Source organism: Sapajus apella, unplaced genomic scaffold, assembly GCF_009761245.1.
Source record: "Sapajus apella isolate SASKATOON/1434 unplaced genomic scaffold, GSC_monkey_1.0 scaffold4, whole genome shotgun sequence".
Taxonomy (NCBI): Eukaryota; Metazoa; Chordata; class Mammalia; order Primates; family Cebidae; genus Sapajus; species Sapajus apella.
This window is the reverse complement of record NW_022436944.1, coordinates 51397141-51425031: the sequence shown is the minus strand read 5'-3', so window position 1 is coordinate 51425031 and position 27891 is coordinate 51397141. Positions and strand designations below refer to the sequence as shown.

Genomic DNA, 27891 nt, shown 5'->3' with positions numbered 1-27891 from the left:
TCAGGGAAGTCCTTAGTTTCACTAATCGGGGATGATGGGAGAGGTGAAGGGGGTATGAGGTGTCCAAGGCACAGGGCTGACCCCCAGGGGACTCACCTGCCCTGTGGCCAATAGGACTGGGTCACAGAGGAGCCCTGCCTGGGACGGGATCGGGTTCCTTCTGTCATTTTGAAGCATGTGAATTCATACACTGTATTTCCATCTTCTGCTGGACCACCTGGTGATTTTTATTGATGATTTCATTTTAGCCAAACTCAGGCTCTGAATTGGTTTTGTCTGAAGATGAAAAAAGTGACAATGAAGATAAGGAAGAGACAGAATTGGGCGTCATGGAGGATCAGCGTAGTATAATTCTTCATCTCATTTCACAACTCAAACTCGGAATGGACTTGACCAAGGTAGGTCGGCGTGTTTGCAGATTTGTGGCCAGTTGTTGGGGTTCTGTCTCTGTCCCCAAGCCGTCTCTGTGCACATTCTTTTCATTGTGGTGAGATTGGAGCGTGGAGTGGTGAAAAGGTCAGCATTTCAAGTATGGATATTCCAGGCGTCATTTGAACAGACGTTTGTACATAAATGCTCATCCTCAGGGCTGGACAGCCTTGCCTTTGATTCTCTGGAAGAGCTGCTACTCTACAAGGGCAGGGAAAACATCAGAAAAAGCATATGCGATGATAAGGAAAATTCAAGGTACTGTTTCTTTGTTTCTTGCTGCGTTCTAGAGATAATTGTAGGTGGCCTGCAGAGATGGCTGTGACACAGTGGCCGTAGAGGAAAGATGGGGAAGGGAAATGGTGGAGCCAGGAGCGAGGCCACTGTGTATGCCCAGCCTCATGACCTGCCAAGGGCTGTCCTTGGCTGTGATAGCTGGTCCCTGAGGGCATCCTTGTTGGTGATCCAAATCTCATTGCCATGGGTGGAAGCGGAATCAGCTCTTCTTGGTGCTGAGTGCAGGCAGGACGCCCCCGAGGAACCTCACCAAGAGAACCAGTGTCCTGACCACTGATGTCGTGGGGAGAGTCCCACATACATCACCCGTCACCCTCTAGTCTGTAGTTTCTTTCTGCAGGCAAGCAGGAGAGGCGGTTTTACATGTAGCTGAAAGGTTGCGTGGTGTCCTTGGGTCATTGTCAGGTGGTAGAAAGAGCCTGGAGTTTGGCCTTCCCGGGTTCCACTTTCAGCCAGTGACTCCATTTGGGAGCCTTCCTGGCATGGTGGCATGAGAATCACAGGAGGGGTGCAGTGGACCTAACCCAGGCTGAGCTCCTAACAAGTGTGTGACCATCTTATCCTTGCAAAATGCTATGTTATGTGGTTTGACTGTGTGGTAGGGTGGAAGTTCTAGATTCTGAAGGCCAGCTAGAAAAATGTGGATGTACTTGAAATGGTCAGAGCCACCGTAGGCCCAGCCTGGGGAGCAGCCCTCAGGGCAGCTGGCTTGGTTGAGCACAGTGAAGGGTCTGGATTCCACAGTCTCATCTCGGACTGGGCAGAGGGCCAGGGAAGAGAGAGGGGAGCTGCAGGAGTGTGAGGGATTCTTTGAGGAGGAAGGTGATAGAACAGAGTGACTAACCATTTATAGAAGCTAGGAGAGAGGTTGAGGAGATGGGAGCCTCTAAGATGACAGACACATCTTTTCTTTGAAATGTTTTCATGGGTTTGAATGTGAGTGTGTCTGATATTCTGGGAGACTGCGCCACTTTAAACAGAACAGCAGGCCCACACTGAAGATGCCCGACATAGAGAGCTCCCTCTTCACCACCCTCTGCCCTCCGTGTGGCTGCTTCTGTTTTGCACACCAGGCTGTGACGGCCTGTTCTCCATGCTGCTGCCTTCCCTGCATTTCGGTCCTCTAGCTGGAAAATGCTTATTGTTTTTCCACTAGAGGAGTCACTTAAATGCTTGGCTTTAAAAAGATGCCCATATTTTCTTCTTGCGGGTTGTGTAGACACTCAGACAGAGCTTGAGTTAAAGTTTGATGAAGTGTGGATGATAATGCGTACAAGCACGATCTCAAACCACAGTGTTTCCAAACTGGGTCATGAATCATTAGTGGGTTGTGAAACCAGTTTAGTGGGGGTCAGGCCATCCTTTCTCAAAAATGAAATAAAATGCAGTAGAAAACATCACAGGATTCTGTGCATGAAACCTAGGTCTTTGGATACGTGTGTACTGGGTCATGATGTAAAACATATTCTCATTGTGGATTTTTTTTTTTTTAATGTTTACAAAACTCAGACCTAGAATCATGAATGATAGAGGAAAGAGATTGCAAGAGAAATTGAAATTGCCAAGGTCAGAAGCAAGAAAATGCTGCGGGGACTATATTATGGCAAGCTGAGTGTCTGAGCGACTTCACGCTATTCTGGTCTTGCTCTAAAATAAAGAAATCATCACAACTGTGCATTTCTTATTTCTTATTTTATTAGGATCTGATTGTTTCGCATTTCCAGAGCCCCAGCCTCTTCCTGAAAGAGCAAATGTTGCATTTCTCCCAATACTCAGCTGAGTACCTGAAAGAATAACTTTTCCTGTCTGTGGTTTATTAAGTTATTTTACTGGGAAGAATCTGTCATTCAAAAACCAAAGGAAAGCTTGGAAGGCGGGAATACTTGTGAGAGACAGAGGTAGACCTGTTACTATCCTATGAGATTTCTTGGCTTCTGTTGCCCTGCGTTATAAAAAGGTTGATGAAATTTCTTCTCTCCTTACTGTCCCTTTTTTCTTCTTGGCTTTTGTCCATGTCATTAGGTTAAGCCTGTACTCATGGAAGAACTTAGCCAGAAGGGAGTGTCTGATGAGCAGGCACCCTGGAGATAGAATCTTTGTCACCTCAAGAGATAGAATCTTCGTCACCTCAAGGATGAAGGTCTAGTCTTTCTCCAAAAACAAGTATACTTCCGTGTCCCTGAGGATGCGCTGGTGTTGACACATTTACGTGTCACAGAGCACAACAGGCCATGTAATGATGTGTCTTGCCTTGGTTCACTGTGATTACCAGACAGGGCCAGGTCCATGGGTGTTTGACTTGTGAGGTTGCTCAGCACCCCATGCTCAGAAGGGCTCCATGCTTGGTTTAATGCCCTGCTATCACTGTCTTGAAATTCTTAATGATTTTGAAACAAGGGGACCTGTGTTTTCACTTTCCACTGGGCTCCACACAGCATGTAGCTGGTCCTGCCTCCAGAAGCACCCTCGTTGACTCTCTTTCCTCAGGGTGGCACCATAACCCTAAGTTACTGGTGACTACTCCCGCTGGAGAACCCACTGTATTTCCACACTTTGTGGGTAGCCTAGAAAAGGAGACGATGGAGGAGCCACGGTGAGGTGGAGGGTCCCCGAAGGTCTGGAGTGTTGCGCATGCTGGTGAGAGGCTCCGCTGAACCTGGAGTGGGCATTAGGGTCAGGTCCTGCAGAGCCTGTGGGCCATGTGAAAGGGACAGACTCGATCCTGAGGGCTGTGGGAAGCCGTGGAAGGCTTGGGCAAATGAGCAGCATCAAGTGGTCAGGAGATGCTGACATGACTGTTGTGCCAAGTTCTAGGCTCCAGGGAGAAGGACCCACAAAATCCAATATTGAGCTTGGAGGTGTAGGACCATTTTTACCTAGTTTTCAGGGATGTGAAAGGCAATGACTTGTAATATGTTCACTTATGTAACATATATTTATTGAACACTGCACATGCCAGATACAGTTTTAGGCACTGAGAGTGGAACAGAACATTCACAGTCTATGCCCTGATGGGGCCTGAGTAATGATGGAAGAAAACAGACAAGAAACAAATGAGAGAGAGGGAAGGGTGGGGGGGAAAAGGAAAGGAGAAGGAGAATAAGTATAATGAAGAGAAATAGAGCATGTTAGGGAGAGTGGCTGGTGGTGGGATGGGGGTGGGATGTGTCCTCTTAGGTAAACTGGTCAGGGTACGATTCTACTAGGTAACATTTGAATGGAGACCAGATCTGAATGAAGGAGCCGGTCATGTGAGCATCTATGGAAGAGTGTTCTGGCCAGAAAGGATGGGGGTGAAAAAGGCCCAAGATGGACCTTGTTTGGCATTTGGGGATGAGCAGAGAGGCCAGTGTGGCTGGATCAGAGTGAACTGGGTGGGATTGGCAGGAGAGGAGTCGGTGAGACAGCAAGTCATAAGACCTTTTAGGATATTGTGAGGGCTCAGGAGGTTGTTTTGAGTGATACGGGTGGCCACTGGAGGGTTTTGACCAAGGGAATATGAGACCTTACTTGTATTTTTGTTTTATTTTTATTTTATATTTTCAAGATGGAGTCTCGCTCTGTCACCCAGGCTGGAGTACAATCACGTGATCTCGGCTCACTGCAACCTCCACCTCCCAGGTTCAAGCAATTCTCCTGCCTCAGCCTCCTGAGTAGCTGGGATCACAGGCATGTGCCACCAGGCCCAGCTGATTTTTTATATATTTAAGTATAGATGGGGTTTTACCATGTTTCCCCGGCTGCTCTTGAACTCCTGACTTCAAGTGATCTGCCCGCCTCAGCCTCCCAAAGTGCTAGGATTACAGATGTGAGCCACCAAGCCTGCCTGTATTTTTGAAGGGCAATTTTGACTCAGCTGTGAAAAGTAGACTGACGTGCGGTGGCTGGGATGTGAACAGCAGGGGTCAGGGTCGAAGAGAGGAGGAGCTACTGCAGTAACGCAGGTGAGGTGCTGGTGGCACAGTGCTAGTGGCTGATTCTGGATGTGCTTAGAAGATATTGCCAACAGGATTTGCGAATGATGTGCAGTGTGAGAGAAAGAGAGGAATAAAAGATGACTCTAAAGTTTTGACTTGAACAGCCAGAATAATAATTATTATTAATTGCCATTTGTTTCATGGTTTTTTATTTTTTTATTGTGTTTTTAAATTTTTTTCTTTTTCTTTTATTTTTGGCCTGAACAGCTAGAATAATTAATATTATTGCCATTTGTTGTTTTATTAACTGCCATTTATTATTAGTTGCCATTTGTTTCAATTGTCTATTGCTGGTAACTAATCACCCCCCAGTATTTTTATTCATGGTAATGCAATCTGGGATGGGCTCAGCGGGGCAGCTCTTCTGCTGGTCTTGCCAGTGGTCACTCATGCCTGTTGTCTGCTGGTGAGTTGAACTTGGCTGGAACACCCGGGCTTGCTTTCTTTATGAAGCTTAGGACCTTTCTCTCCCCATGTGTTCTTCCCACATAGTTACTCCAGCTAGGTAGCCAGACTTCTTAAATGGCAGTTCAAGGCTTCTAAGAGGGCAAAAGTGGAAGCTGATAAGCCTTCCTAAGACTTAGGCCCCAAAATGGCACAAGGTCCCTTCTGTTTTATTGATTAAAGTAAGTCACAGATCCAGTCAGATTGAAGGAGGACTATGCAGGAGCGTAAATTCCAGGAGGTGTGGTTTGTTGGGGGCCACCAGTGTAACAGATTACACCCTGTTTTACGGAGGAGGAGGAGACTAGGAGAACAGGTTGGAGATGTTGGGGCTATCACACATCCAGTCTTGGATCTGATTAGATGTGAGATATCCATCCACTGGGCATTCTAGAAGACAGGCATTTGGATATATACAAATCTGGAGTTCATGAGTGAGGTTCAGGTACAAGTTTGAGGGGAAGCAGTGTATATAGATGGTGTTCAAAGCCACGAGGCTGGATGAGTTTCTCTTGAGAGTGAGTGGAGACATGGGGAAACGTATCCAATTATAGGGTCCTGGGATATTCTAACATGGAGGGGTCAGGGAGATGGGAAGAATCTAGCCAAGGAGATTAAGAAGGTTCAGCCAGTGAAGTAAGATAGAAGTCAGAGGAGCCTGATGTTGTGGAAGCCACGTGAAGAGAGAGCATGGAGAAGAAAGAATTGATCAACTGTGTTGAATTGCTGCTGATGAGTCCAGAAAGCTGGGGTCTGCAAATGGACCATTGTATGCGGCTTTGCCAAAGTCTGATTGGAGTGCATTCAAGGGAGAGTGGGAAAAAATCTGGTATAAAAATGGGGAAGAAAGATAGCCCTTTAAAGGAACTCTGATATAAAGGGAACAGAAAATTGGGTGGAAACTGTAGGAGTGTCTGAAATTAAGAGAGGGTTGGTTTCTTAAGATGCTTGAATGCTGAGATTAGGAGACAGAGGAAAAAATGCCGCAGGAGAGAGGAAGCAGTTGAGTGTGGGAATTTGAGGAGGTGTGAGGGCATGGGATCCAGCGCATGGAAGGGGGGTCAGCCAGAGATAGGACAATCGTCCATTGCAGCAGGAGGACAGGCAGAGAGAGCGGTGCAGACACGAGAAGACTGTTGGCAGAGCCCCGTGATTAAGCACATGGCTCTGAGCCAGACTGCCTGGGCTGGCGTCTCCACAGAGTTCCTGTCTATGTATTACCTTGCATCTGAGTGCCTCTGTTTTCTCATCTTTAAAAGGGGGTTGCTAATTGCACCTTCCTCATAGGGCCTCTCTGTAGGTATGCACAGTGACATGTGTGAAGGACGCAGAGCAGTGCCCGGCACAGAGTGAGCGCTGTGCGTGTTTGCTGTTATCATTATCACGTGAACCTTCTCTCTGGACTGCTTCGGTTTTCCCAGTGAAAAAAGTGGGAAGGTGACCATCTGAGAGTGCTAAAGAGCAAAGGGGTATTAGAGGTTTGAGAAGGGAGGAGAAGGCTGGAAAGACGTGGTTGTGGGGAGAGGAAGCAGGTAGGAGGATTGCCACACTGCACCAGGGGGCCACTTAAGGTTTTGAGCTTGCGAATTTAAACGAGGAGTCTGCATGTTGTCTCTGTTTCCCCAGGAGAGCTGAGCTTCCTGACTGAGGCAAACAGGATGTGAGGGTTTGGATTAAACAGAGGTAAGGTTTGCTCGGTTGGTGCCTGGATGGAGGGAGAGAGTGGCAGAGTTGCTTGGGGCAGATCAAAAGGAGGAAGTATAGGGTTGGCCCAGGGACTCTATACTGGGAGCGGAGGGAAGTGAGACCACAGCGGGTGGTGGATGGTGCAAGGTCAGTGGGTCAAAGGTCCTGGTGGGACTGGGGACTAGATGGAGTGAATGGGACATATGGGGCAATAGCAGAGAGGGATGCTTGAACCTGAGCTTATGGGTGGCAGTTACAGATAATGGCACAGCCTAGGATGTGTGTGCCTGTTTGTTACCCTACGTGGATTTCTCAGAGGATTTAGTCCAAACTCCAATGTTACAGATATAGAAAAATCTCGAACAGTGTATTTTGAGCCCTTTCAGAGAGAACAGCTGGCCTTAGAGAGTAGGTAGGAGGTGGGGATGCAGATTGTAGCTAAAACTAGTGGACTGAGCTGTCCTCCGGTGATGAGGTCCCTAACCTAAAGATTCCCAATTCATAGCTCGGAGATCAGGAACTCATGAGACAAGACACGATTCATGCTTTGAAAGAGAAGCTTGCTGAGATAATTTTCTATGACTCTTAAAGAATTAAGTCGTTACTAATCAAAGAAATGCAAAAATAAAATGACCTTGACACACTCCATTTTAGACCTTCTAAATCAGCAACAAAATAGTAGAATACATATGTAGTGTGTACAGAGTAAAAATGCTACCCCAGCTCCTTGCTGATGGCATTATAAATTGATTGCATTTTCAGAAAGCATTGGCTACGTGTGTCAAAAGTCACAGCAATATTCATTGAAACTTTTAAAAAAATTGCAATAATTTTAAAATTAAATGTTGAATAGTTACAAAAGAATATAAAATATATGGATAATATAGGTGTGTATTCTCGGATAATTACAGGCCCGAGTCTCTGTGCCCGGCCAGCAAACATTTCCTCTGAAAGGTCAGACAGGCGGCTCAGATCTATAATCCCGGTGCTTTGGGAGGCTGAGGTGGGAGGATTGCTTGAGGCCAGGAGTTTGAGACCAGTCTGAGCAATATAGCAAGACCTTGTCTCTACCAAAAAATATTTTTTAATTAGCCAGGTGGGGTAACACACAACTATAGTCCCAGCTACTGGGGAGGCTGAGGCAGGAAGATCATTTAAACCTAGGAGTTTGAGGCTGCAGTGAACTGTGATCATACCACTGCACTCCAGTCTGGGCAACGGAGCAAGACCTTGTCTTAAAAATTTTTTTATTTGGCTGGACGTGGTGGCTCATGCCTGTAATCCCAGCACTTTGGGAGGCTGAGGCCAGCGAATCACCTGAGGTCAGGAGTTCGAGACTAGCTGTGGTCAACATAGTGAAACCCCATCTCTACTAAAAAATACAAAAAGTTAGCCAGATACGGTGACAGGTGCCTATAATCCCAGCTACTCGGGAGGCTGGGGCAGGAGAATCACTTGAGCCTGAGAGGTGGCGGTTGCAATAAGCCGAGATCACGCCATTGTACTCCAGCCTGGGCAACAAGAGCAAAGCTCTGTCTCAAAAAAGAACAAAAAATTAATTGAATAAAATGCCAGATAACAAGTGTTTTTGGCTTTACAGGCCATCTTCTGTTTACTGCAACCATTGAACTCTGCCATTTGACCACAAAGGTAGCCGTAGATGATACAGAAATGAATGGGTATAGTTTGTTTCAATAAAACTGGTTGTAAAAGCAAGTGGGGAGATTTGGCCCATTGGTTGTATTTGTCAACTCCTGGAATATAGAATCACACTACAACAGACATCATGTACTCACCATGGGTTTACGGAAAATGACATCGTTACCTGTGTACGCTTTAATGGATATATAACATTCGACCACATTGCTGCATTGTCATTAATTTTCCCAACAAATAGTGGTTGGTCATGTTGTTTACTTGTGGCTTCTTGGTGTTGTAGATAATGGTATAGTGAATATCTTCTTGGGCATACAGCTTTTTTCCTTTGATTGCGTTATTTTATTAGGTCATTTTCTAGCGTCAGTCACAATATGCTAAGATTAACATTGCTGTGATTAAGCTCCTTCTTGTAAAAGGGAAATTTTTATGAAAAGAGTCAGAAGACCAGGGTTTAATTTGGAAATGAACCCTGCAAGGCAGAGACATGGACCTCGGGGTCTCTGGTCTCCCTAGTCCTGCGTCCACTTCCCTTTCCAGATCCCTCCAGCTCCTCTTCTCCCTGAATCTGGTTTTCAGTGTACTGTCAAGCAAAGCCTGTTATCTCTCCTGAGTGTTTGCCTTTTAATAGAAGACAGAGTCAAGACCTGGCTTCCCTAGGCTTGTCTGTGTAAATCTGTTTCATGAGGGGACACAGTTATGCAATCTTCGTGTTCCCTTTCTGTCCTGGTGGCAGGACAGAATCACAATCCACACTTCTAGAAAGTAGTCTTCAGGCCTGTTGGGGGCACTGAGCGACCTATCATGGGCCTTGGCCAAGCAGAATTGATTGGCATTCCAGCTCTCCTCTGATTTAGCCATTGTAAATTGCAAAACCTCTGTGGATACTAGCTTCCTCCTCTGTAAAATGGAATCGTTGCACCTGCTTACAGGCTTCTAAGAAGATTACCCAAGATAATGAATGTGTAACCCAAGTGCTGTGGGCTGGCTTGAGCTCTAAAAACAGTTTAAGTCTGAAAGATTTTATATATTCTTACAGCAATGTTTTTGTCTTACACAATTATTTCTCCTTTTTCTCTGAGCAGGTGATTGATTATTTACAGAAGTATCAGAGGTGGCCCAGGGGTTGCTCTAGGCATTGTGGGTCATTTTAGCTTTCAACATTGTGACAGAAATATTATGTGATGAGTTTGTGTCTAATCTCTGTTGTTCGTATCTTCCCTGGTCTCTAAGTGAGGTTACTGATCCCTGATTACAGGGATCTATAATCTGAGCCAACACAGAGTGAGCACTTCCTGGGTGCTAGGGAGGCACTGGCCTAATTTAACAATGTCATTAATACAGTCAACCTAGAAGGTTGATATTTGTGTTTTCTCCACTTTATAGCTGAGGAATTGAGTCCTAGGGAGATGAATTTGCCAAGTAGTACACATGGCTAGTCACTGCTAAGAGATGATGGTCTGCTCCCAACTGACTTCCTTCTGTGAGCTGATGTCCAGGACTCTGGAAGAACGCAGGGATTAACTTCAACAGATATCTTTCTATGTAGTAAATATCTTCTTGGAAAAAATAAAATTTTATTTCAAACTCCTCTCGCCTAACAAAAATTTTAATGAATGCTTTTTATAATGTTTCAGGCACCATGAAACGGGTGTGAAGGGAGCTGGCAGGTTAAGGAAACCCAGAGAAAAGGTTGGCTAAGTAAAGACGCTTTTTGGCAATGTGAATTATTGATGCTTTATTTTGTAAAATTGGATTTTTGTGTACTTCGCAAAGGAGGACATAAATGAACCTTTGTGGTGGCCTAGGCTGCTCTGCTTGCTTGTCTGCACTGGGTGTGTTTGCTAATCTAAGGACAAAATATGAAGGTGAGTCCCAGGGATATGAACTGGTATTTCTTTTTTCTTTCATTCCTTTTTCTTTAAAGAGACAAGGTCTTGCTGTGTTGCTCAGGCTGGTGTAGAGTGGCGCAGTCATAGCTCACTGCAGCTGGGAAGTCCTGAGCTCCAGCGATCCTCCTGCCTCAGCCTACAAATTGATAAGACTACGTTAAGACTGCAGGCATGCACCACCACACCTGGCTAATTTTAAAACATTTTTTGTGTAGAGGCAACGTCTTGCAGCCAGGCTGGTCTTGAACTCCTGGGCTGAAGCGATCCTCCCACCTCAGCCTCTCAAAATGCTGGGATCACAGGTCTGCACCACTGCACCCAGCCACCTGGTGTTTCTTTTTGAAGAAAATTGCACCTGCTCTGGGCCTTCTTTTTGCAGAGGCCAGCTTTGCTCTCTGCTCTGGGGAGGAGACTATCCCTCTTTCCAGGTGTCCTTTCCTTTCCGGTATGGGTGAGGTTGATCGTTTATTTCAGATTTCTAAGAGTCTAAGAGCCCAGCCTGAAGATGAGTTATTTACTTCTAGATTGATGCAACTTTAAAGGCAATTAATTGTTCTCTGAGTCCCTAGTGCAGATCCTCTCTTTTTCCTTCCCCCAAAATGGTTCATTGTCTTAATTATGTTAATGGGAGAAAAGGCATTCTTTATTGATGGCTCGGTAAATCCGCAGCAGTGATTTCAGGCCATTTGGATGCCTTCAGTCTGAACAGCTGGGCCATCACTCACCCTCTGTTGGAGGCAGACAGCCTAGCTAGTATCACCACTTATTGGCTCTGTATCCCCGGTGTCCACTGTCCAAGAAATGGATGATTAAATGACTTATTTGCAAACACACCAAAAAAAAGGAAAGGGTGCCCAGGAGATTGTATGAGAGAAAGAAATCAGACCAGACTAGGAAGTCTGTTTTAATGAAAAGTTGACATCCTGTCCAGAGTGTTCAGGTGCTGGTTTTGAAGCTGATCTGATATTCTGCGCAAACACCAATGAAACACACAACAGAATATGAAAGAGGAAATAGTAATTCTACTCCCAACCCATTCTGCTCCATCTCTCCAGGTATTCTATTTTTTTTCCTTCTCCGACAAAGCCACATCATTTTAAAGTACAGAATGCATACCTAGTAGGTTGGACTTGATGTTGGCTGTGAGCCCATATTCCCTCAGTCTGCAATTTGGGGAAGGTTGTCTTTGAAAATTATTATGTTCTCAGCTATTGTATCCCCAGTAGATCCTTTTTTCTTTTTCCTTCAACTTTTTTATTTTGAACATTTTCCAGTCTACAGTAAAATTGCAGGAATAGCACAATGGACTCTTGTATTAGTTCTTGCCTTTCTATAAAAAACTACCTGAAACTGGGTAATTTATAAAGAGGTTTAATTGACTCACGGTTCTGTAGGCTGTACAGGTTCTGGGGAGACCTCAGGAAACTTATAATCGTGGCAGAAAGCAAAGGGGAAGCTCTCAACGTCTTACATGGCCAGGGCAGGAGAAAGAGAGTGAAGTGGGAGGTGCTACACACTTTTAAACAACCAGACCTCATGAGCACTCACTATCATGAGAACAGCAAGGGGAAGTGTACCTCCATGATCCAGTCACATTCCACCAGGCCCCTCTACCAGTGCTGGGGATTACAATTTGACATGAGATTTGGGCGTGGACGCAAATCCAAATTCTATCAACTCCCATATGTTCTTCATCTTTTTTGGCAAATTATTAACATTTTGTACTTTGCATTTCTTCTCCCTTCTTCCGTCTGTGTCAGCCTCTCTCCTCCCCTCCTCCTTCCTTCCATTTTTTTCTCTAGCTCTCAGAGCTCTCTCCCTCCAGAACTCTATCCATACACATGCATGTATATATGTGTGTTACACATTGTATTGTCCATTTTCATGCTGCTGACAAAAGACATACCCGAGGCTGGGAAGAAAGAGAGGTTTAACAGACTTCCAGTTCCAAATGTCTGGGGAGGCCTCACAATCATGGCAGAAGGCAAGGAGGGGCAAGTGACATCTTACATATATGGCAGCTGGCAAAGAGAGAGAGCGTGTTCAGGGAAACTGCTCTTTGTAAAACCATCAGATCTTGTGAGACTTATTCACTATCATGAGAACAGCACAAGAAAGACCCGCCCCTGTGATTCAGTCACCTCCCACTGGGTCCCTCCCATGACGTGGGAATTGAGGGAGTTACAATTAAAGATGAGCTTTGGATGGGGACACAGCTACACCATATCATACGTGTATGTTTATTTTTTGATTAACCATTTTAGAGTATGTTGCAGACATCATGTCAGTTCTCCCCTACCCTTTGGCGAGTATCTTCTAAGAACAAGGACGTTATGGTATACATTTGTCATATTGGGAAATGTCACATTGAAGCAATATTATTTCATATTCAGCCCATGGTAAATTTTCCCAACTTGTCCCAATCATGTCCTTTATGACTGTGTGTAAACTCCAGAATCCAACCCAGATTATGTCGCATTTGGTCATTATGATGTCTCTAGTCCCCTTTAGCCTAGAAAATTCCCCCCCGCCTCCTTTTTTTTTTTTTTTTTTTTTTTTTTTTAACCTTTAATGGCGATGATACCGAAGAGTTCAAGTCAGGTTTTCTTTGCTTTTTTTTTTTTTCCCCAGACTCTTCCTCAGTTTGGATTTGATTTTTTTTCCCTCATAGTTAAGAGTCAGATTAAGCAATTTGGACAGTACTAACTGGCAGAAGCAGCTGAGCAGAGCCTTTTTTCCTTTTGGGAAAGCGATTGTGAAGATGCCTTCCGACTAGGCGATTTCATTCCTTCTGCCTCCCTTGGAGCCTTTGAAGGCCCATCCTGGAGGTCACCTAGCCACATTGTGTTCAGCACCGACGATGTCTTAGGAGATCCAGTAGAGCGTGGGGCAGACCACGTTTGAATCCACGCATTCATTAGACATTTAGAGCGCACTTCTGATACGTCAGGCTCTGTGGTTCCTTAGCCCCAAAAACATGTTCCCAAAATAAGCTACATTCTATGTAAGCTGGCTTTAGCCCAGAAGTTCTTTGGTGTGTATGTGAATATTCTCGTTTTCCTCGAGAGTAGCAGCAACTGAAAACTTGGCTGGATCTAGTCAGAAAATCAAAAGCATGGTGAATGAGAATCTGCATTTAAAAATACGGGGAACTTAAACATGTCAGAGGAAACAGGTGTCTCGTGGAATTCATCTGTTTGTCTTGTGTTTTGCTAATGTACGAGGGAGTCAGGTGTCTGTCCTCTAAGTGTTTACAGTTTGGAAATGTGTGCATTAGGAAGTGGAAAAGAGCTTTGGAGGTGGAGGTATGTGTGAGGTGCTGAGGACAGGAAAGGTGGGGGTTGTTGCTTTAGCCTTGGAAGTAGGAACTGTCAACAAAAAAAAGCTTCACAGAGGAGAGAACTACTTGAGCCGATGAGCTTTTTGTCACCTAGACAAGGGGGGAGAAAGGGCAGAAAAGGAAGTGTGTGTATGTGAGGGGAGTTTTGTGCAGGGAGGGATGGGAGCAGACAGTCAGGATACTGTGTGAGACCAGAGGGAAGTGGGGACCAGGTTGGACTTTATCTCTTACAGAGATGTTAGCAAGGTGACTCTGTCTGTGGCGTGGAGGGGAGTTGGAGGTGTTGCTGGAGGCTGGACGGCCAGTCTGGGAGCCACGCCTGCCATACCCTCACTGCATTGCAACGATCCCCCTCCCATGTGTGATATTAATGATAATGTTTGGCATAGTAGATTTGCTTGCCTTGTTGGGAAGAGTGAAACGGCCTGAGGAGGTGGGGCTCATGTTCTACTCTCTTCCCCATTCTTTTTCCTTCACCCACTTCTTTTTAAAAATTTTTTAATTATTGTTTTTTTGTAGTGATGGGTTCTCACTATGTTGTCCATGCTGGTCTCAAACTCTTGGCTCAAGTGATCCTCCTGCCTCAGCCTCCCAGAGTGTTGGGATTACAGGCATGAGCCACCATGCCTGGCCCTTCCCCCTCTTCTTAATCCATGACAGCAGATGGGGTGGCCCAGACATCCTAGCTATCTTCCTCGTCCAATGAAAGAAGTTTTTTTTTTGTTTGTTTGTTTTTGTTTTTTTTTTTTTTTTTGAGATGGAGTTTTGCTCTTGTTGCCCAGGCTGGAGTGCAATGGCGCATTCTCAGCTCACGGCCACCTCCACCTCCTGGGTTCAAGCAATTCTCCTGCCTCAACCTCCCAAGTAGCTGGGACTACAGGCATGCGCCACCACGCCCGGCTAATTTTTTGAATTTTTAGTAGAGATGGGGTTTCACCATGTTGGCCAGGATCGTCTCGATCTCTTGCCCTTGTGATCTACCTGCCTCGGCCTCCCAAAGTGCTGGGATTACAGGTGTGAGCCACCGCACCTGGCTGAGAAGTTGTTCTTGTTAACCAGAAACAGATAATCAGTATGTATCATCAGGTAATGGCAGGGACTCGGAGGTGGCCACCGGGAGCCTGAGGTTCCCTGCTTGCTCAGCCACTGGGCGGCCACGGCATCATGCCCTCACCTATGGGACCAGGGCAGTGCACCAAATCATCTTCAAGGCTGCTTTTTGGTTCTGACATTCAGTGACTCAGGGCTCCAAGTAGACTTCTTTTTCTTATTTACTTATTATTATTTTTTTAATCTTTAGCTTCTGAGTTCAGAAATGCTGACTAAATTAGGGGAAACATCTTAAATTCTTGTCCTTCTCAGAAGTATGTAACTAGAGAGTAAGTATCATAGTTGATGTTCCTTGTTAACTTTAAACTTGGGTATAAACATGAGGATTCTTGTCCAGAGGTGGAATTACTGCCATAGAAGCTTTATTGCTATAGAATGGGGAAAAGGCCTGAGCCAAGGTCATGAAATTATCTTTGTTTGAAGTTACACTCGTCAGAGCTGATGACTGCAGTGTATATTTCTGCCCTTCCCCTTCCCTGGCTTGCCTTCTGATCAGAGGGCCCCGTGGACCGGGAAGGGAGAGAGCAGGAGATGGAGTCACTTGGGGAAGGTATGAAGATGCAGACATTTGTGGCAGTCTGTCCTCTGTCATTGATTTCGCTTCATTAAGGGATTTCCAGGCTGCTTAAATCCACGTTCCTCAGCTGTGCCACCTTGTCTGGGTGGAGTTCATAGAGGAGCCCTTGGGCAATTCGGGGGCAGAAGAGGGAAGTGTGGTGAGTGTCTGGGGGTCATTTACTCTGCCATTGGACAGCTACGTGGTGGGAGAACACAGCAGCCTGACCCCACTGAAGCCTCATTGGAACAGCAGCCCCCAGAGAGCACGGTGATGGCTCCTGATTGATGACCTGTCCCCACAAAAAGGCATCAGAAGTAAATAGAGTTGGCATCTGAAGGCTGTTCCATACTTAACACTTTTCTTGGCCAGATGAGATCCTAGAGCAGCCAGATTCTTAATTTTGTCAAGTTGTGGGTTAAAGAAAATCAGGAACCTCCATCGATTTGCATAGTTGTGTTTTAAAATAATGCTGCTGCTTCCTATGTATTACAAAAGCAAAGCAGAAAGATAATCAGAAAAAAAAAGTGTAAAATCACTCAGTTCTATCACCCAGACAGACATGTTCACATTTTGAGTGTTTTTATGATTCTTGGATTGTATTACATGTTCAATTTTACATCTGGCTGCCTTTTTATTTAGCACTGGTACATTTTCTCCTGACACAGTTTTTAAATGAAAGATAGAAAAGCATTAAAAGAGATCCACCAAGCTTTACCTCTCTAGCAGACGGGGCTTTTTCTGGTTTCCTCTGAAATTTCGGTACTTTGCTGTTGTCATGTCTGCCTGTCTCTCTCTGGACATCTGTATTAGTCCCTTTAGTGTTGCTGTGACAGAATGAGACTGAATAGGGTTTTTTCGTTGTGTTTTTTTTTTTTTTTTCCTTTGAGACGGAGTTTCGCTCTTGTTGCCCAGGCTGAAGTGCAATGGCGCGATCTCGGCTCACTGCAACCTCCGCCTCCTGGGTTCAAGCGATTTTCCTGCCTCAGCCTCCCGAGTAGCTGGGATTACAGGCATGCCCCACCATGCCTGGCTAATTTTGTATTTTTAGTAGAGATGGGGTGTCTCCATGTTGGTCAGGCTGGTCTCAAACTCCAGACCTCAGGTGATCTGCCTGCCTCGACCTCCCAGAGTGCTGGGATTACAGGCATGAGCCACTGTGCCCAGCTGAGACTGAGTCGTTTTAAGAAAAATACATTTATGTAACACACCATTTTGCAGGCTGGGAAGTTGAAGAGCATAGTGTCACAGCTGGCTGGCTTCTGGTGAGGGCCCTGTGCTGGGTCAAAACATGGCAGGAGAGGAAGCGGGTGTGTGCAGAGATCACATGGCGAGCACAAGAGTCTAGGAAGTCAGAGTCGTTTCTAGAACAGTATGCTTTTGCGATCCCTAATTCAGCCCCAAGAGAGTGAGAACTCGCTCCTGAAGGACGGCGTTCATCTCTTCCTAAGGGATCTGCTCCTATAACCTCCACCCCTTCTAGTCCCCACCTCCTAACGCTGCCACACCGGGTTCAGATTTCAACCTGCATTTGGGAGGGGACAGGCTCCAAGCACAGCAACCTCTCTTTTCCCTTCCACCATGGCCCAGTCATTTGCAGGGAAGGGTGTTGTAACCGGAAGTGGAGTCAGGGTTACAGATCAGTGAGCCTGTGTGATACTTGCGGCCCATGATCATACAGCCTCCCAAATGTTTTCACCGGAGTTCGGGGCTACAGAAAGGAAGGACAGAATTAGTTACATAAAGAGAGATTGTCAACCAGCCCCATGGTATTGGTCAACTCGGGGGTACCTGGCGTGTTCCCTGCATGGCCCAGCAGGTCTGGGTGGGCTTTCCAGCTTCAAAATCCTGTGGGTCCAATGAGGAGGAACAGGATGAGAGGCTCTGTGTTAAGGCTGGCTGTGTGTTGCAGCTAAGTGGGTGGATTATTAATACCCGATAACTCTTTGGGAGGCTGAAGTGGGTAGATTACTTGAGTTCAGGAGCTCATGACCAGCCTGGGCAACATGGTGAGACCCCGTGTCTACTAAAATTAAAAAAAAAAAAAATTAGGCAGGTGTGGTGGCATGTGCCTGTAGTCCCAGTTACTCGGGAGGATGAGGCAGGAGAGTGGCTTGAACCCAGGAGGTGGAGGTTGCAGTGAGCCGGACAGCGCCACTGCACTCCCGCCTGGGCGACAGGAGATGACCGGCTCAAAACCAAAAAAAGACAAAAAACCAAACACTCGATAACTCAGTTATTTTAAGATCACACTGGGACAGTGAAAAATGGACTTTCTCTCCTTTAAACAACAGTAGCAGTAGTGAGTTATGGGCTTCCCAGTTTCAAAATACCCTTTAAGTGATCTCACTTAAAGCAAACGACTAAGTAATCATTGGGTTACAGGTATTTGGGGTTGTGGAGCCCCTGAGTGACCATCTGGATCTACTTTGGATCAATGAGGAGTCTCTGTCTTGTCTCCACCAGAGTCCTCCCGGCCTCCACAATGTCTGTGTTCAGTGATGGTGCCAGTAGCAAACCTAGCGGTAGCCAGTCTACCAATCCTTTAGCAGCAGGTTCTGTATGTTAAGTGCCAGCCTACTTTGTAACGTCCCCTGGTTTCTTCTGGACCAACCTCGAGGATCGATCTCCGCAGATGGAATCGCCATGGCCCCTCTTCTCTGCAGCAGCTCTGTGGACATTTGCCTGCTGACGGGCCTGCCTCCTCCCGAAGCTGGGCCCTTTCCACAGTCCTCCCCTTCCTCGGTCATGGCGGGGCATGTACACCATTCTTCCAACAGCGTCTCCCAGTGCACACTGTCATCGGTGGTGGGTCCTCGTCTGCCTGGACCCCCTATGAAATGGCACCACAAACCCCAGTATCCATGTTTGTGGGAACACACTGAGTACCCCGCCTTGGTCGTGCCTGATGGCAGGCCGAATACAGAAAAGCCCTTCTGGGCTGTTTTCTTCACATCCCTAAATAATGGAGAGTTAGGAGAGAGATGGCAGTGGAGACGGGCAGGGACTGCTGTGTTAGCCCAGGAAAGCAAGGAGGAAGACCACTCAGAACAGCCTTGTCCACAGAGCTGGGCTCCCGCGGATTCTGCTGCCTCTTCTTTCTTTTGTGTCATTTCCCTTATTTGTCATTTGTGCACAAGTCAAAACAGACTGTTCCCGGGCTGGGGACGTTGTGAATTTGCGTGACGGTGGTTGCAGCCTTTACTTTTTCTTTTCAGCTTTTCCTTGTGATCCCAAAGATTTCTGTCTTTGTGTCCTTCCAAATGCAGGTGGTGCTTCCCACCTTTATCCTGGAGAAACGATCTTTGTTGGAGATGTATGCAGATTTTATGGCGCACCCAGACCTACTGCTGGCCATCACTGCTGGGGCCACGCCAGAGGAGAGAGTCATCTGCTTCGTGGAGTATTACCTCACAGCCTTTCATGAGGGCCGCAAGGGCGCTTTGGCCAAGAAGCCGTACAACCCCATCATAGGCGAGACGTTTCACTGCTCCTGGGAGGTTCCCAAGGACAAGGTCAAGCCTAAGAGGACTGCTCCCCACTCTCCTGCCGGCTGTCATGAACACACTATGGCCGATGACCCTTCCAAAAGCTACAAACTAAGGTTTGTGGCTGAGCAAGTGTCCCATCACCCACCCATCTCCTGCTTCTACTGTGAGTGCAAGGAGAAGAGACTGTGCGTCAACACTCACGTATGGACCAAAAGCAAGTTCATGGGCATGTCCGTGGGGGTCTCTATGATAGGGGAAGGTAAGCCATGTCGTATGTTGGAGTTTGGCTCTTACACAGTGACATTTCCATACCTGGTAGATGACTGATAATTTTGTGTGTGGAATATTTTTTGTTTTTGACTGGTTTTGGAATTAGAGGGTGGGTGGTAAAGGGGGTGGGTTTTGTTATTTTGGGACAAGATCTGGTAATTTCCCAGTGGGGCCAAGGTGTTCGACTATATGCCTGACAGCCGCCTACCTGGACCTTCCCACCTGGACCTTCTCATGCTGTACACGTGCGTACGTGCCTTATAGGTACTTTTTTTTTTTCAGCATTGCGTGAATATAGTAGTTGGCCTCCAAATCTGTGAAAACACATTTTTATTCATTCTCACCAGTGTTCTGGCTCACAGACAATGAGGATAATCATGCTGCCTATTCAAAATCTGCTCATAAAAATTCCCAAGACAAATCTTTTGACTCTATGCTAGAAATTCTGAAGCAAGAACATAGTATAATCACGCCACTGGTGGATCACACCTTCTTATTTTAGCAAGTAGCTGTGAATGAAGTGTATTCATTGTTTGAAGAAACCTATAATAATCCTTGTTAAATTCAAGCGTCTGTGTTACTGGTTCTTCAACTTTTTTTGTCACAAATCTCCTCGAGGCGCTAAAGCTGTGATTCTCTTCCTAGAAAAAGAGAATCTAACTTAAAATTTTTCTTTGAGTTTCAGAGAGTACATGGCTCCTTAGAAGCCCTTCCAAAACCCCATGAGATAAGGGCACCTTTCATTCACTTAGCACATTTTTATTGAGCACTTACTAGATGCTTGACATTGACTTAGGAGCTGCGGCCATTTGAGTAAACAAAACAAACCAAAAAAGATCTGTTCTTTTGATGTTTCTGTTCTCCTTCTTTCTCATGGAGAAATGAAATAAGTAAGTGAACGTAATTGATTGTGTGGTAAGTTGAAGGATGGTAAGTGCTGTAGAGAAACATAAGGCAGGTGGGGGTGCGGGGACGAGGGAGAGGGCAGTTGAGCTTTCAGATGAGCTGGCCGGTAGGAAGGCCTCGCTAAGGTGACCATTTGAGCAAAGACCCAAAGGGGGCAAAGGGGGGCAAGGCAAGCCTTAGAGATCCCTGGGAAACAGTCTGTGTGCGGAAAGAACGAGGCAGAGGCCTGGAGGTAGCATGTCCCTGGCATGCGATGCAGGCGGAGGTCAGGGAGGTGGGGGCGGCCAGAGCGCGTTGGACCTCATGGGCTATTGCTGGAGACGCTGGCTCTTACAGTGAGGGAGCTGTGAGGCCACTGGCGCTTTTGAGCTGGAGAGTACCAGGCTCAAACGCAGAGTCTAGCAAGACTGCTCCAGCCATTTGTTGAAAACAGACCCTGGCGGGGGCAATGGTCAAACCAAGAAGACTAGGGAGGAGGTCGCTAGAATCACTAAGCAGGTGCGGATGGTGGCTTGGAGCAGGTGGAAAATGGTAGAGGAAGTAACAGTAGTGGCGTAGTCAGGATCTGGATGGGATGTGGAGCATGAGAGAAAGGCTTGCTAAGGTATGGTCCGGAGCACTTGGAAGAATGGACTAGCCATTAACTGAGATGGGGAGACTCAGGGCTGGGTGTTGGGCTACTTTGGAGGGAGAGCATGGGAGGGTTGTTAGAGTTGAGTCATGGAAGGGAGCGCTAGAGGGGGCAATTGTGTGTGCGAGCTGGAGTTTCATACGGAAATGAAATCGTTAAGGCCTTGAGACTGCTGAGATAGCTGAGCACTGACTTCTGCAGCCCACAAGATGAGCAGGCAGCCGAGGGGGCTAAGGAGGAGTGGCCAGCGAAGTAGACTGAACAGAACGGGAGAAGGTGCTCCCTGCGAGGCGAGTGAAGACGGGCTTCAAAGCGCGAGAGTGGCCAGCTGCATCACGTGATGCTGGTTAATTCCAGGAAGACGAGAACTGAGACGGGATCATTGATTTTGGATTCTGGAGGTCACTCGTGACCCTGACAGCAGTTGTCAGTGGAAGATCACTAGTGAAAATCTGACTAAAGTTGAGAGAGAAAGGAGGAAAGGAATTGGGGACTGTACCTGTAGACAGTTCTTCCTTATTTAGGGTTTGCGTGCAGTGGTACTATTTAGAAAAAAACCCACTCTTGGGTTCCACTTACGTGTTAGGTTTAGCCCCCAAAGTGCCATCCCTCTTGCCTGGATAAGACAGCATCTCCACAGTGCCCACAGACGCACTCAGCATTCGTGTCCAGTCTTCCTGGGGTCCTCCTTGCACACAGGTCCAGTAATCACACCTTCCTCTCAAGGATCAATCAGAATCTAGAAATTCACCAATGAGACATTCATTGATTTGTGTAGGAGGCCAGGAACACACCTGTCACCAGGATGATCTTGGCCCACCCAGTTTAGACCTTTTCCACACTTCAGATGGGGGGTTGTATGTGTGGGGGAAAGATGAATACATCTGTCTTTAGATAAACCTCACCAATAAAGAGATTATCACTCCCTGGGGTATCTGCTGTGAGAGTGTGGCATTTCAACTATTTTCCAATCAAAAAATTCCCATTTGGCTGGGCGCTGTGGCTCATGCCTGTAATCCCAGCACTTTGAGAGGTCAAGGTGGGTGGATCACCTGAGGTCTGCCTTTTCCTGCTGTTGGCAAGGTGAGAGCAATGCCAGAAGTGGTCTGTCTTCTTCTTCTTCTTCTTTTTTTTTTTTTTTTTTTTTTTTTGAGACAGTTTCATTCTCTCACTGGGCTGGAATGCAGTGGCACGATATCAGCTCACTACAACCTCTGCCCCCTGGGTTCAAGCAATTGTCTTGCCTCAGCCTCCCAAGTAACTGGTACTACAGGTGCGCACCACCATTGCCCAGCTAATTTTTGTATTTTTAGTAGAGACGGGGTCTCACTATGTTGGCCAGGCTAGTTTCGAACTTCTAACCTCATGATCTACCTACCTCGGCCTCCCAAAGTGCTGGGGTGACAGGCGTGAAGCCAGTGGTCTCTCTTCTTAAAGGGGAGTTGTTACCAGTGACGACTGAACCATGAAATCTTGTAGCTGAAAGGGTGTTTGTCCACCATATGCTCCAGGGCTTCCAGCCGTGCTGTAGAGAATCCCAGGCTCCTTGGAGGGGCACAGGGAGACGAGGCTTGAGCTCTTCCAAGTCCACTCCAGCCTGAGCATCTCCATCCGTCCTTACCTATTCACCAGATGGACTTCCCTATACAAGACTATTTCCAAAAGGGTTCAGTTGCTTCAGAATGCTCAGCAGACCTCGGATGAGTCCAGCTATCCTCATTTCACAGATGAGGAGCCCGAGAGAGGCAGCTCGCCCAGGGATCCATGCGTAATTCACAATATCTGTCCTGCCCTCTGCACAAGCCAGTGAAGGGGATGCAGGGTAGGTGCTGGGGTCTCCTCGAGTCAGGGGCCATTTCCCAGCTCATCTCTGACCTGTGGATGGGATACCAGAATCTGAGGCAGTTCAGGCCACCCCCCCGAGTTCATAAGCACAGGAAAAACAAGAGGAGCAGGCGGTGGGCCAGGGAAGGGGACCTGGTCAAGGGGGTTAGAGCTTTGCAAGGACACAGCCAGGGCTGTTGAGGCCTCTGTCCAACACTGAGAAAGGAAACTTGATTCAAGTGTGCTTCTGGAGGGGCAGGGCTAGAGGAGTGAGCGGTATTTCCTCTCCGGCCTCTTTTCTGACCCCCGTGACTGCTTGTGCTCCTGCACTCGGCCTTCTCCCTGCCTTAAGCGACACGGAGCTGCCACTGTGCAGCACTGTTTGGGTTAAACCCCTCCCCGGCAGATTTCAAAAGTGTGCCTCAGCCCGGGCTGGGGAACTCCTGAAGTTGCATGAGCTAGGAGCGCAGGTTAGAATACCCGGGCAGCAATTCCTATTGAAGGCAGGGAGAAGATTGCTAAGGACTCCCCTGTGGGAGGTTTATGTTCATATTGATTTTTATAGTTGGGTTTGTAATAAGAAATGGGAGCGACATTCATCTTGATTTTGACTTATCTGGGGCTCTGTGTTTTCATAGGTTGCTTAAGGCTTGCCTCATGCTATGAGGTTTATATTGGTAAAAAATCTTTTCCTCCTCTTAAAAACAAAAATTGGTATTCAGGTGACTCATCTCATTCTGTTTAATTTTATTCCTTCTTCTAAATTTCCCACATAATAAATATTTTGAAGATGAAATATGTTTGTTTGCTAGAGAAGGTAGAGAAGGCGGTTCACACTTTGTATTTATGCCCCGTATGCAAAATGATTCCTACACATTTTCTACAGACAGTATTTTAAACGTGTTTACCTCCTTATCTGTAACAGTGGTGGCTCGAATAAATCTGTCATTTACCCATTCCCTTATCCATTCATCCATTTATTTGTGAAGTGATTGGCACGGTCCTTGATGCCAGAGACGTAGCAGAGGCCACAGCACACAGGATCCCTGCCCCCGGGAGCTCGTGCTCCAGCAGGAGGGTCAGAGAGAAGACAAGAGGCGGGCGTGAAGTCCTCAGTGTGACGGATGATGACTGACACTAAGAGACAAAGTAGGAAGGAGATGAGAGTGAAGTTAGGGCGGGCAGGTTGCAGTTTTCAATAACGTGGACCTCGGCAAGGCTGAGCAGCTGAGGAAAGGCTTCCTGTTTCAGAAGGGGTCCTCCAGGTAAAAAACAGCAAGTGGGAAGGCCTCCGTTTGGGAACGTGCGGCTGGGATATGGTGAGGACAGCCAGGAGCCCCTGTGGCTGCCGCAGAGTGGGTGGGTGGCCGGGAAGAGGGGATATAAGGCCAGAGAGGAGAGGCCACATTCTGGGATCTGATTTGGGGGCCCTGCAAGGACCTTGCCTTTTGCTGTGAGATGAGAGGTCCTGAAGGGTAGACGTGATGTCAGCAGTGTGACTGTGTCGGCTGAGTGAATAGACCGAAGGCAAAAGTGGAGAGGGCCCAGTGCAAAGGCAGAAGCAGAGAGGCAATTTGTTTATGTCTCTTCTTCCCTCCTACACACACAGACACATACACGCACACGTGCACACACACATGCGTGTGAATCTGTGCTTAGAGTGCGTGCTTGGCGAATATAATGTCATTTGTCTGGGGATTTCCCTGCACTCGGCAGAAGTACTCGCTGCTGCTTGTCAAGGCGTGGGAAAGCCAGATTCTTAAACTGGAGTATAGGGTGGATGCCTCCCAGTCGGTGAGCCCCTAATTCTTGCCATTAGACACATACGTGGCAGGTTTTGAAAAGGTAAAGATTTGCAAATCCATTTTTAGTGGTTTAGGGAATTCTTCACAGAAACTCAGTCTCTCCCTTCGCGATCCTTCCTTCTCTACAAAATAGTCACTGCTCCCTTCTCCCCGACCACCAGCGGTCGGCTGCGACGAGGATGTGGGTGTGCAGTGGTGTCACGTGCGTGATTGTTTTAAAGCTGGTTATTCTCCCTTCCCCACACAGTGTGTTCATCCTTCCCTTGTTCATCTTCTTCCCTCTGCCTCCTGCACCCTCGTCCAGGCTGTCTCCATCTGGTGTCTCCGCCCCTTTCACTTAAGCCATCCATCAGCAGGGCGCCCCTCATCCCAGTGCAGCCCGTGGGCTCCTTTCATTGCCTCGGCAGCTGACCTTGAGAGAGCAATGAGGTCCTTCTAGCGCTCTGTCCCTGGAACTAACCAGCATCTGTACTGTCTCTTACTGTTGGCTGTTGAAGACTATCTGTATCTCCACAGGGTAGGCCTGTGGGTTCCCAGGATCGTGGGTTCCCAGGATCGTAGTTTCTCCGTTCCTGATAGGCAGCAGGTGGGGGCTGGGGCCCTTGATTCGCTTCCCCCAGCCCGGGCCGCAATGTTGTGAATGAGAAGATGCAGAACACCCCCTCTTGAAGCCCTCAGATGCAGCCTTCAGAGGAAGCAGAATTAGAATTTGCTGCTCTCACTTTTTCTTTTTCTTTTTTTTTTTTTTTTTTTTTTTTTTTTTTTTTTTTTTTTTTTTTTTTGTATTTTTAGTAGAGACTGGGTTTCTCCATGTTGGTCAGGCTGGTCTCAAACTCCCGATCTTAGGTGATCCACCCGCCTTGGCCTCCCAAAGTGCTGGGATTATAGGTGTGACCCACCATGCCTGGCTTTGCCCTCACTTTTTCTACTTGCTTGAAAATTCCACTCCGGACTTCTCAATAGTGTGCTGAGTTCAGAAGGAAGGTTCTGGAGAGAGACTGTGGAAGGTCTCTCCTGGGCATTGGCCACTCACCTGATGTTCTCCTGCTGTGCGTGGCCTGGGCAGGGCTGGGGGACCCTTGGCTCAGTCTTGTGAGCCTTGCGTTGGCCTAAGTCCTTTCAGTAGCCACATCCCTTATCTTCTATATTAATGACATGCGTCCTCTGTAACACAGCATCTGATTTTTCACACAAACTATTTCTAAGAATCTCCAAACTTCAAAGCAGGAGGTTCTGGCTGCTATCCTCAGAGCTCCTTGAGTGGGGAAGGCCGGAGGTGGGGTATTTTCCTTTCTCTCTTATATTTCCTGCACATCGCATGAATTTGTTGACTGGGGTTACATAATGCTTTTTCCATTTCCTCGGTATATAAGAGATCTTGCATGGGTCCCCTGGAAACTGAATGTAAATACGGGGGCGTCTCTCTTAGATCATTGCCTGTAGGCCACGGCATATTTGGCTGTAATGAAACGCTGCTACGAAGTGCCTCGTTATGCGCTGAATTCACTCAGGTTGAACCCAGAGACTGCACCCCTTTCTCCCCCACTCTCCTTTCCATTTCTCTGATGGCGAGAGCCGATGTCGCTCAGTCAACCTAAGGCTTCTGTCCTGGGAAAGTGTGGGCTGCCAACCCCTCGCAACCCCGCACCGCTGGGGAGCTGAGGGTGTTCAGCTGCTCTTTGCAGCCCACTGCCCTCAAAATGCCCGAATCAATGCCTGGTGCATGACAGGCTCTCAATCGAGTTTGTGGGAAAAGACAGTTAATTGTAGTGAGAGGAATTGACATGATGGCCGTGGGGCCGTGAGTGCTGATGCTGCTGGCTCTGTAGAGCCCCTTCCCGGAGCCCCTTCTGTGGCCCTGCTTTCCAGAGTGGATGTCCCAGCCAAGTATCTTGGTTCCTTAGATTGAGATTGGGCACAAAATTATTTTAAGCCTGTCAGTTTGAAAATCTTAATGCTTTGCCTTTATGCGTATTGGTGAATCAATTTGTGGAATTTCAAATGAAGATCTCCCAGCCTAAGGACTAACTGTGCATGGAAGGATTGATTATTTGATTTTTTTTTTAAGCTTCTCTTAGCTATTACGCCAAAGGAAGAAGTAACTTATATTTGTGATCCCATTTTTAAGTCTAATTTTAATATAGCCTTTTATTCATATTAAGGAGAGGTTTTTTTGATGTGACCCTGAAAAAAGAGTGAGTACTAAGAAGGCATCGTCGCAGGTGATTTAATGAGTGAGCACACATTGATCGTTTTTCAGAAAAAGCCAAAGGAATGCAATCTTGCCAGTGCCTTCAAATCAGTCTAGCTCCGAGGCTCACGGACCTCCCCCAGGACTGGGGCACATTTTACCGTGATTTGGAAGAGATTTTTCTAAAGACAAATGGGAGGAGTATGCAGTCTCTTATACAAAGCATTACATTAGGAAGAGTCCACCCTGTGCCCCTGCCGTCCCTCACAGGCGTAGCCCATTAGAAGATGCTGTACTTTCCTCTTTGTCACCAGGTGGCGATACCCATACAGAGGGGGCTTAAAGAATGAGGAGCAATAAAGACATAAAACTGTCAGGATTTTGGCCGTGTGCCCTGCTGCAGTGCTGTTAGCTGAGTTTAGAATCGCCTTCTCCATCTTAACCACAGCCGTGGGAGGTACAGATACCATTATCTGTGCATCACAGATGAGGAAACTGAGGCACAGAAGTTAACATTGCCAAGCTGGTGAGTGACAGAGGATTGAAATGATCCCCTAAGATTTCATCCAGGCCTTAAAAAACCTGTGGCATATTCTCAATGAAAAAGCACTGTGAAGGAAATCTCAGTGTTACAATCCTACCTTGCAAAGTTTAAATTTCTGAATGAGACCAGGAATAGCAGCCAGCCGAGTTTGTGACTGTCATGTGTTCCCAGTCTGTAGAGGTTTCCTGCTAGTCATGCAAGCGGCAGGAGTCCCCTAAGTGTCGCAGTTAAGGAGATGCAGGGTGACCCACAAAATAGGAACGCAGTAGACATCAGGGGTGAGGTTACGGTGCCAAGGAGACACATTGCTCGTCTGGAACGATTTTACTGCCAAGCAGAGTTGCTCCTTGGCTTATGATTGGGTTGTGTTCCAATAAGCCCATCCAAAGGTGAAAATATCCTAAGTTGAAACTACAGGTAATATATCTAGCCTAGCAACCATCCTTGCTTAGCCCAGCCTACCTGAAACGTGCTCAGAACCCTTACAGGAGTCTGCAGTTGGGCAGAATCATCCGGCAGCGTAGCACGCTGGAGAGGGTGGGCTGTGTCCCAGAACATTTGCGTTGCTGTAAAGGAATACCTGAAAGAAAAGAAGTTTATTTGACTCACAGTTCAGCAGGCTGTACAAACAGCATGGCACTAGCGTCTGCTTCTGATGACGGCCTAAGGCTGCATCCGCTCATGGTGGAAGGAGAAGAGGAGCCCCTGTGTGGGGGTCACACGGCGAGAGCAGATGCAAGGTGACAGAGGTGCCAGGCTCTTTCCCGTTTTTTTTTTTGTTGTTGTTGTTGTTTTTGTTGTTTTAAGACAGGGTCTTACTCTGTCATCCAGGCTGGAGTGCC

At 47.0% G+C, this 27891-nt stretch overlaps 1 protein-coding gene across 3 annotated transcripts in view; it reads left to right on the top strand.

Annotated features, from left to right (window-relative positions):
- The window catches only part of OSBPL10 (oxysterol binding protein like 10), a 336422-nt gene that overhangs the window by 293992 nt on the left and 14539 nt on the right, over positions 1–27891 (top strand). For 2 of the 3 annotated variants that reach the window (XM_032268463.1, XM_032268480.1), the window contains 2 exons: positions 249–398; positions 18657–19137. In XM_032268463.1, the coding sequence (XP_032124354.1) occupies positions 249–398; positions 18657–19137 (631 nt within the window). The remainder of the gene's footprint in view (positions 1–248; positions 399–18656; positions 19138–27891) is intronic. The other variant, XM_032268472.1, reaches the window with a different exon arrangement.